General features: G+C 64.4%; 1 protein-coding gene across 2 annotated transcripts; it reads left to right on the top strand.

Moving 5' to 3' along the window:
• The first annotated feature begins 2,773 nt into the window (after positions 1 to 2,773).
• LOC102050813 (POU domain, class 5, transcription factor 3) lies at positions 2,774 to 8,267 on the top strand. Of its 2 annotated transcripts, none has more exons than XM_055720237.1 (5): positions 2,774 to 3,283; positions 5,158 to 5,269; positions 5,662 to 5,792; positions 7,164 to 7,328; positions 7,584 to 8,267. In XM_055720237.1, exons 1-5 carry the CDS (start codon positions 2,789 to 2,791, stop codon positions 7,833 to 7,835), a joined length of 1,155 nt encoding a protein of 384 aa, XP_055576212.1. In that variant the 5' UTR covers positions 2,774 to 2,788; the 3' UTR covers positions 7,836 to 8,267. The 2 variants fall into 2 exon arrangements, with proteins under 2 accessions (XP_055576212.1, XP_055576211.1); XM_055720236.1 differs by having other exon boundaries at positions 3,028 to 3,364.
• Positions 8,268 to 10,216: the final 1,949 nt, after the last annotated feature.

Raw genomic sequence — 10,216 nt, 5'->3', positions numbered from 1 at the left:
ACCCAGGCCAGCTGCAGCCAGGCAAACAGTGGTGCCATGGAGGAGCTTTGGCGTTCCTCCCAGGGACAGGGCTTCTGAAGCTGAAGCCTTCCTCAGATGGATCTGGGGTGAAGACTGTGGGCCCCCGACCCATGGCATGCAGGGCTGCAGCCCACCAAGGTGTGCTAGCCTTAGGTGTGAAACTCAGGAGGGGTCCAGCATAGCCCTGATGGCTTCTCCATCACCTGACACAGGAGAGAGGGAGGACTGACAGTGAATAAATCATCTGTGGCTATACACTCTCCTAAAATCTTGTCTCCGAGCCAAACCAGCGCCACACCAGTACACTCAGCAAAAGGAGGACAAGCAGATGTGCAGGTCTGCACCCACCCACCCCCAGCCTGCCACCATCTCAGTGAGCTGGGGAGCACAGACCCATTTCTTTCTGCTCCCCTTTTCCTACCGGGATCCCACCCATCCCTGGCTGCGTTACAGCCCACAGAGCTGGGCCCGAACCTGGAGAACGAGCAGGCTCCAGCCATGGGGGTGATGGAAGGACACATCCTTCCTCCTCCTGGAGCAGGGCAGGAGCCTCTGCCTTAAACAAGACGTATAGCCAAGCCCTGGCCGTTGATGCACAACGACCTGGCACAATAACCGGGCACCCCACACAGCCCCCCCAAAATCACCCCATTGAAATGGAGGGGGGAGGGGGCACACACCCAGAAACCCCACTGGCTCCCTCCACATCCCCCAGCTAAAACCATCAGTGCCACAATGGGCCTCGCTCCTACAAAGGGGCCGGTTCAAAGTCAACGTCTCCCTTCCCCTTTGCCTGTATATGAAAGGGAGAAGGAATGTGTTTGAGGGCAGGGGGTGGGGTGGGGGGGCTGGGGGGCTTCCTGGGGGGATGGAGAGAAAGAGCAGGTTGGCAGGAGGAGGGGGTCCAGCCCGGGAACAATAAATCAAAGGGAAGGGGAGTTACTGCCAGGCCAAGGATCTTCTGAACCCGCGGGCCGCAGCGGGAGCCCGGGAGGAGCAGGGCTGATGGCTGCTGCTGGAGTCCCGCAGCGAGACTTCCTCCGCCTGCGGGCCGGGGGCGCCCGGCTGCCCAAGCCCCCGCCCCGCCGAGCCCCGCACGGCCCGGTGCTCATGCCTCGGGGCTGAGCATCCCGCAGCAGGACCCGCAGCTGCGGGGCTGGGCAGCCCTCGCTGCCCTGATGGGCTTCTTGCATCCTCAGGACGTTTTTTCTGGGGGGGGCTGCCTTCCCTCCCCACAGCAGCCTGGCGCTGCCTGGCACATGCCCAGCCAGCAGTTAGGAAAGGGCTTTAATTCCTGCTCATCCACTTGATCTTTTATTTTTCTTATAGGAATATAGTTATGGGGGATGGGGGCTGTTCCACTCCCCCCAAGGTGCGGCAGTGCCACAGGCTGGGCCAGGGGCTGATGCCGGTGCGGTGGGTACCATGGTATCCCTGGGTGCCAGGTCTCTCCAGAGCCAAAGTGCTTCACACCAGCACCAAAGCCCTTCCCCCAGTGCCACCAGCAGCCCCATCCGCATTGTGCATGCCAGGCCCTGGGTGCCAGCTCTCTCCAGAGCCAAAGTGCTTCACACCAGCACCAAACTCCTTCCCCCAGTGCCACCAGCAGCCCCATCCCACTGCCGCGGGGCAGACTCCTCCAGCCTATCTCTTCGGCATATCTCCAGTGCCAGACAGCAGCAGGGCTCCCGGTAATCCGGGTTAATAAACAGGGAGCGGTGCTGGCAGCGGGATCGCTCCTCGCTCGGCTTCAACCGGGGTCAGGGGCTGCCTGCAACTGGGAGCCGGCATTGGGCAGGCGGATCCCGGCGGGACTGGGGAAGCTCCCGATGGCGAGGCGGGAGGGAGGAAGGGGGAAATGCCCCGACAGTGCCATTGTGAAGGCCAGCGCGAGGGGAAAGCCCTTAAGACAGAAAATACCCAGCGCGCTCCATTGTGGCGCAGATGGGCCTGATAGCCTGGGCTGCAATTAGCCGCCGGCGGCCCGCCCGGGGCTCCGGGGCCCCCTGCCCGCCCCGGCTCCGGCAGGGACACGCTTCCCCGGGGCACGGCCCCCCTTGCTGGGCGAGGGACACACACCGTGCGGGAGCCGAGGAGCCCCAGCGTTGTCCCTGAAGCGCTTTGCAAGGCACCCCGGGGAGCCGTCGGGCTCTGCCGCAGGGACCGCGCATCTCGGAGGGGCGAGGAGAGATGGCCAAGCCCTCGCCCACCCTCCGGCCGCACGACGACACCGCCGTCCCCGGGGTCAAGTCCCCCGTCCTGCGGACCCGGGCCGGCGGCCGTCCCCGCCCGCACACCCAGCTCCCGCTGCCCGTTCCCCGAAGCACTGCCGCTGCCCTGCCCGTGCCCCGGTGCTGCAACACTGGGGGTTCTCAGGCGGGGGACCCCCGGGGTTGGGGCTGCCATAACATTTAGCGACGTGGTCCCCCCCCGACGTGCGGGGGGCTCTGCCCTTCGCCTCACACGGGCTAAGGGGAGCACAGGGCGGCGGAACCCCTGCCCTCCCCCCGCGGCCCGTGGGGAAGGGTGCAGGCGTCCGCAGCCCACCGCCCCTCGCACCTTCCCCCCCCGCCCCCCCCGGGGGGATCAAGTTCACGCCCGACCCACCGGTGCGGGGCCAATGGGGCAGGGGCCCATTTCCATACGGCCCGGCCCGGCCCCGCCGCCCTCAGAGGCCCCGGCGGCGCCGCAGCAGGGAGGCAGCGGCCGGCGGGCGGCCGGGCCGAGCCCCGCAGCCCCCGCATGGAGCGCTAGGGCCGCGGGCAGCATGTTCAGCCCGGACGGGGGGCTGCCGGCCGCCCCTTTCGGCCTCCTGCCCGACGCCGGGCCGCCCTTTCCCCGCGGCGGCTTCGACGGGGCGGCCGCCCAGCCGCTCTTCTTCCCGTTCGCCGCCGAGCCCGAGGCCAGCCGCGACCCGCCGCCGGCCCGCGCCTGGCTGCCCCCGCCCGCCGGGCCACCCGCCAAGGCGGAGGCGCGCCCGGCCCGGCCCTGCCGCCAGCCCTCGCCCGAGCCCCGCGCCGCGGCCTGCTGCGGCCCGGCCTGGCCCGCCCCGCCTTGGGCCGGGCCCGCGCCCCCCGGCGCCGCCAACGCCGCCCTGCCCGGCCCGCCCTTCCCCGGCCCCGCCGGCGGCGCCTTCCCCGGCGCCCAGCTCTGCCCCGCCGCCCTGCAGCCGGGCTCCGGCGGCCTCGCCGCGCTGGGCAGTAGCGGCAGCTCCAGCGGCGCCGCCAGCGAGGGCGGCCACTCCAGCGACAGCGGCGACGAGGTGAGACCCGACGGGACGGGCTGCCCTGCCCCGCTGCCCGCCGCCCGGCAGACGGGGTGCCCCGGGCCGCCCCGACTCCAGGTACCGCGCTGCCCTCCGCGCCCCGGGACGGAGCCCGGGCGGGCCGCCCCGTCGGGGCCGGGCGCTGCTTGGCCGCTGGCGGCCCGGGCAGAGGCGAGCGCGGAGCCCGCCGCGCTGTCCTGCCTGGCCGCTCCGTCGGGTGCCTGCGGGAGGAGCCCCAGCGTGGCCCGATGTGTCCCAGCGCTGGGGCTTGTCCCGGCTGGGTCAGGCGCTCCGCGGGGGGAGGCTGCTTTGGGGTGGGAAAAGGTGGTTTAGTAAACTGTGGGGCGGCTTATGCTTGTGCGAACCGTCCCTTGTACATGATGCTTCACGGACGTCGCGCACACGCGGGGCCGTCCCCTGCGCACGACGCTGAAGCCCAGCTCCGGCGGGATGCTGGGGGTCGCACAGCGCGGCCTCCCCGGGCCCTGCCCCGCGGCTGCCCGGCCCCCGGCCGCTCCCCCCGGGTCTCCGCGGGCACCGACGGCTGCCGGGGCGCGGGCAGGGCCAGCCTGGAGGCCGTCGGAGTGGGATGTGAGGGCTTGCGGGGCGGTCGCAGCGCGAGTTATCAGCATGGCTGGCGGTTGGGATTCGGGTTTAGCTTTCATATTTTTACATTTTAGTGTAATACGAACCCGTCCCTCGCAGGCAAGCGCGCCTCGGGGGTAGCGGCAGATGATGCCGGGGGTGGGCGCGGAGCCCCGGCGAGCTGCGGCCGGGGGTGGTGGTTGGGTTTGTGCGGAGCCGCTGCCCACTGCGTGCCGCGGGTGGTCAGGGGCTCCCACGCGTGCCACGATGGGAGCGTGGAGAGGGATGCATGTCCCCCGGGGAGCCCCCTGCCGCGCTGGAGGGCGGGGGGGTTCCAGAAATGACTTCCTGGCCAAGGGAGGGTGAGGATTGTCCCGTTGCAGGGCTGCTCCGGGCTCCTGGCTCCCGGTGTACGCTAGGAATGAAATGGACAAGACTTGGTGGCAGGGAGGGACATGTGTAAAATCCGAAATTTGCGCTGCAAATGTAGAAATCGGGTGAAAGTTTTCAAAATGCCCCCGCAGCAGCTGAAGGCTGCGCTGCAGGGAGGAAGGGAAGCATCTGGGTAAGCAGCTTTCCAGACGGAAAGAGCCTGGTTGTAGCAAAGAGGTGTTTGAATCCCACTCGAGTCATGGGTGCTTTCCTCTGAGCCACGTCACCGGCCCTGGGTGCAGGTGGGAGAGGGGCTGCGCCGTGCCCCAGAGCCGTGGGGCGGTGGGTGCCTGCGCCCCGGGATGGCTGAGCCCGTGGGGACATGTGGTGGGAAGTGTGGGAGTGGAGCGATGCTGGGAGCCATCAGCAAATGTGCTCATCGGTGCTGCCTCTGGTCAACCCACGAGGGTGTGAGCTGGGGGCAGAGGGGACATTCCAGGGCATGTTAAGGCAGCGCGGGAGCTCTGGGTGCTCCTGGGACCTGCTTTCTGTCCTGTGCCACCCTGGGCCTCAGCCAGCATGGTGGGAGCTGGATGGTGTGCATAGTCGAGGGGGGCGGGTGGGCTGTCCAGGGAGTCCTGCGTGGGGCAGGGTGGGGTGGAGGTTTTGGGGTCCCTGAGCCGAGAGACTTTTTTGTTAAGGGGTTGGGGAAAGCCCTTCTGCCACCCAGCTCATTGCCCCCACGACCCCATCGCCCAGAGGTGGCAGTGGCTGGTGGGTATTTGCCCTGCCAGAGGCTCAGCCGACCCCACTCCTGTCCCCATCCCACGCTGACCCCACCGCGCTGACAGACCCTGCTCTTGGTAGCCCCCGGGTGCAAGTTGTCTCCCTCAGTTTATCTCTGCCCCTGCCAGGATGCGCCAACCTCGGAAGAGCTGGAGCAGTTTGCCAAGGACCTCAAACACAAGCGCATCATGCTGGGCTTCACCCAGGCTGACGTGGGGCTGGCTCTGGGGACCCTCTACGGTAAGGGTCGTCGCCTCCCCCCTACCCCCGGGGAGAAGGGAGAGGCATGGGAGGGGGGTGGGGCACCTGGGCAATGGAGAATTTCTGCTCTTTAATGACCAGCAAAGGAGGCGCTGAGCACCAGCCCCAGGGCTCCTGGGCTTTCCAGCCGGAGCCCTGCTAAGTGCTCCTCAAGCTGGAAAGTTTTAATAACAAGGAACAGGTTTAAAATAGCTGCTTATTGAAGAGTGTTTCAAAATCCCTGCCGAAGCAGCAGGGAGAATGCCTTTCCTGGACTCCCATCCCCAGGGACCAGGGGGTGCTGGAGAGGGGACCCTGGGGGACTGCTGAAGGAGGGAGATGCCTCGGTGTGGGGGCAGGAGCAGTGTGTGATGCTCTGCCTGTCCACGCAGGGAAGATGTTCAGCCAGACAACCATCTGCCGCTTCGAAGCGCTCCAGCTCAGCTTCAAGAACATGTGCAAGCTGAAGCCGCTGCTGCAGCGTTGGCTCAACGAGGCGGAGAACACGGACAACATGCAAGAGGTATGGGGCTGGGGGTCAGGGGTACCTGTGGTGGTTTGACCCTGGCTGGATGCCAGGTGCCCACCATAGCTGCTCTATCGCCCCCCTCCCTCCCTCAACCGGACAGGGGAGAGAAAATGGAACAAAAGGCTCATGGATCAGGATAAGGACTGGGAGATCACTCAGCAATTGTCATCACGGGCAAAACAGACTCCACTTGGGGAAATTAGTTTCAGACTCCGCTTGGGAAAATAAGTTTATTACCATTCAAATCGGAAAAACACCTTCCCCCCACCTATCCCTTCTTCCCAGGCTCAACTTAATTCCTGTTTTCTCTGCCTCCTCCCCCCAGGCAGCGCAGAGGATAGGGAATGAAGGTTACAGTCAGTTCATCACGTGTCGTTTTGCTGCTCCTTCCTCCTCACACTCTTCCCCTGCTCTAGAGTGGGTCTCTGCAGGGTCCCAAGCCCTGCCAGCAAACCTGCTCTAGCTAGGGCTCCTCTCCCCACGGGGTCCTCCCCAGGCTGCGGGTGGGGATCTGCTCCCCGGTGGGCTCCATGGGCTTCCCTGGAATCTCTGCTCCAGCACCTGAAGCCCCTCCTGCCACTGACCTTGGTGTTTGCAGGGTTGTTGCTCTCACAGTCTCACTCCTCTCTCCGGCTGGTGCAGAGTTGTTGTTTATTTCTTCCTTTCTTAATACGCTATCCCAGAGGCGCTGCCACTGCTGCTGATTAGCTTGGCCTTGGCTGGCGGCGGCTTTGTCTTGAAGCCACCTGGCGTTGGCTCCATCAGACATGGGAGAAGTTCTGGCATCTCACAGAAGCCACCCCTGTAGCACCCCCCCTCTACCAAAACATTGCCAGGCAAACCCACTACAGCACTGCACACCAGCGAGCCCTCAAGCTGCAGCTTCTCACTTTCTTTTACACATTTTTTGGTAGAGAAATGGGGAACAGCAGGCGTCTTGTGCCATAGCAGCATCTCACTGCCATAGCTTTAGTCTGGCTGGATGGGGGAACCCACTGGGTGTCACCTTCTGCGAGGCTGGGGGAAGGAGCCCAGATCCCCCCGCAGACACCTTGTGATATCTGTGGCAGCTCCTGTCTCAGAGCAGCCAGGCCCTGCTGGGATCTGAGATAAGCTGGAGATGCAGCTTGCTGCTCCCTGGGGAGCCTGGGAGGATGCAGGAAGACATGTCCACTCCCCCCGCACCAGCTGCAGGCAGTGCTGGGACACTGGGAATGGCCCCAGTTACAGTGGGATGATGCTCAGTGGGCAGTCACCGGGACGAAGCCAGTCTCCATCCCTCCCAAATGTCTCCAGCCAGCCACATGTGTCCCCAGAGCCTGGTGGGGACATGACCCAGCCCTGTGACCTCTCTTTTGTTTCCAGATGTGCAATGCGGAGCAAGTGTTGGCCCAAGCCCGGAAGCGAAAACGCAGGACCAGCATCGAGACCAACGTGAAGGGGACCCTGGAGAGCTTCTTCCGCAAGTGTGTGAAGCCCAGTCCCCAGGAGATCTCCCAGATCGCCGAGGACCTCAACCTGGACAAAGACGTAGGTTGGGAGGGTTTGGAGGGTGGGTGCCCAAACAGCCATGGTTCCTGAGCACCTGCTTCAGGCCAGTTTGATACTGGAAGCTGTGGGAGAGTGGCTGAGGCTGGTAGCCACCATCAGCCTGTCCCAAGTCCAGCCCCAGGAGGAGCTGTGGTGGGGAGGGGGCTTTGGAGATGGCACCAGCAGAAGGGCCTCCTTGTCACTCACACAGTGCCTGGGCTTACCCTCCTCACCCTTCCCCATCTCCCCTCACAGGTGGTCCGGGTCTGGTTCTGCAACCGGCGTCAGAAAGGCAAACGGCTGCTGCTGCCCTTCGGCAACGAGGCGGAGGGGGTGATGTATGACATGAACCAGTCTCTGGTGCCCACCGGCCTGCCCATCCCGGTGACGTCCCAGGGCTACAGCCTGGCTCCCTCCCCTCCCGTCTACATGCCGCCCTTCCACAAAGCTGAGATGTTCCCTCAAGCGCTGCAGCCTGGGCTCTCCATGAGCAACAGCGGCCACTGAACCGGGGGCTGTCGGGGCAGGTGACGGTGCCACCCCGGCACTGTGGCTGGGCTGGCTCTGGGGGCAGCTTCCCCCCTACCCCTTCGCCCTGAGAAGGCACAGGCACAGCCCTGCTCCCGCTTCTGGGCTGCCTTCGAGCTTTTGGGGCACGAGGGGCAGGGGAAGAGCTGGGAGCCTGGCATGGGGATGTGCCTGCTCTCTGGGGTTGCTCCCAGCCCTTCCCAGTAATGTGAGTTTACCGGTCCCAGCAGCATCTGCCCCCCTCTGACCTCTCCTGGGGGGCGGCTGCCCCTGCCCCACTGCACCCCACTGAAGCCACACGTGCCCAGGGCACTGAGCAGAGCCACCTGCTCCTGGCCCCAGCCCAGCCGAGCTGCTCTCCTGCAAGACCCAGAAAATATGTTTTAGATTTTGGTTTTTTTTTTGTGGGAAGGTTGGGGGGTGGGTTTGTTATCTTTTAATGGGTTTTGGTTGTAGTTTTTAAAAAGCAAAAATCTTTGTAGTGATTACTAGTTTCCCAGGTGCCTCCTCCCTGTCCTGTAGGGTGGGGCTGGGGTGCTGTGCCCAGGGCCGGGGTCCGCGGCGGCTCTGCCCACCCTCCTGGGCAGCTGGGGCAAGCCAAGGGCCGGAGTGGGGGGCTGGGGATGAGCTCTCGCAGCTCCAGCCGCCCTGTGGCACACGAGAGCTTCACCCGTCCATGGGCAGGCTGGTGGGGCTTGTGGGGGGGTGGGGGTCATCCCTGGCCCTGTGCCCAGTGCCACCTCTGGTCCCCCATGCCCTCTCCACTCTTCAGCTGTTGTCCTGCTGCCCAGGGACCATCTTTCCCCAGGGGTTCCCAGCCCAGGGGGGCTGGCACTGTCCTGTCCATGCTGCTAGCACCCCCGTGCCTTTGAGCCTGCTGTAGTTGATGATTTTTTTTTTTTCCTTAATCATATTCCCTCTGGCAATGAAATAAATCTCAGTTCTTTGGGGTATGAGAGCGAGTTAATCCTTTCCTTGACTCCCTTGCATCCCTGCTCCTGTACAGTGCCAGGCAGCCCGGCGGCACAGGTTTGGCTGCAAGTGGGGGCACGGTGGGGCTGGACCAGTGCACCCAAATAGGGTGGACGTGCAGCCCAGCCCACCACCAGGAGTGGTGGCAGCTTGGCCCTGGAGGGACACCAGCTTGTCAGGGCTGTGCCCCCCCAAAGCAGAGGTGGTCAAGAGTTGGGATGGTGGTGGTGTGGCACATTTAATCTGATTTGAGCTGTTTTGCCATAGCTGCTTTTGGGAAGGGTGGAAGTCAGCAGGTGCTGTGGACAGGGAAGGACCAGGCAGGGATGTAGAGGAAGCTGCAGAGCTCCCAGCCCTGGGTGTGGGTAGGGGAGAGGTATGGGAAGCCTGGGCTGTCCTTGTGGTGGGGTTGCCACTGTGACACTGGTAGGTGAGGGATGCTTGTCTGCGTGGTCCAGCCATGGCAGCCTCGTGGTGGCCATGCCCAGGCAGGCAGGTCCAGTGGGCACCGGGGACTGAGCTGGTGGGGACTGGGGGATGACGCCTTGCTTTTCACTACCATGGTCTCTGCAGCTAGACTCTGCCCCAGAGGGTTTTTTCCCCTGAGCAGGAGCAACATGACCAAGCCAGCAGGGAAACTTGTGCAAAGCACCTTTTTCAGCTCAGCTGCCAGTAAATGATGGGTTTGCTCTCTGGGGCCGGCCTGCAACCCTGCAGGCAGCAGCTTGTGGGGCACCTCAGGACCCTGCAAAGGGCTGGGCTGTGCACCAGGCTGAGTGCAACCCTGTAGGGCAGGATTGCCTTGGCTTGTCCTGTGCCCCCGCTTGCTCCCCAGTGCCTGGGTGCCCAGGGCCATGTCCCTGTCTGCCCGCAGGGTGGGAGCACAGGCAGGCACGGCATCCACTAGAAAATCCCCCCCCTGCTGCTGCTGCCCTTTGCTGCCTGGTGCTTTGGGGGGGGGTGTGTGTGAGTTGGGGGTGGGTGGGGGGTGAGTTGGGGGTGCTGGAGGCTGGCAATTGCCAGGGTTGGTAGCAGAAAGCCTGGGAAGGGTGTCACCTCCCCAAGGTTTGTTTCTTGCCACACTTCCACAATCTCATCTGCTCCAGTGAAAGGTAAGCCAGGCAGGGCCCCTGGCCCCCCACAAGACCCCTAAGTCCTGCTGCCCCAGTACCCTGCCCGTGGGCACTCTGAGCCCCTCCTGCTCTGTTTTCAGTTGACCCAGAAGACAAAACAAAATGGAAATAGGAAGCCACAGAAATCAGAAGAGTGCGGTGTACCTGTCAAACTGCAAACCCAGCAAGGGCTGTGCCAGGCTGGGTGAGCGGCGGCTGGGGACACCAGCACCAGCCTGGAGCAGAAATGTCCCCTCTGCTGAGGGGCTGTCACTG

This window comes from Falco cherrug, chromosome 9, assembly GCF_023634085.1.
Source record: "Falco cherrug isolate bFalChe1 chromosome 9, bFalChe1.pri, whole genome shotgun sequence".
Classification (NCBI taxonomy): Eukaryota; Metazoa; Chordata; class Aves; order Falconiformes; family Falconidae; genus Falco; species Falco cherrug.
Note: the sequence above shows the minus strand (reverse complement) of the source record. Positions and strands in the feature narration are given on the sequence as shown.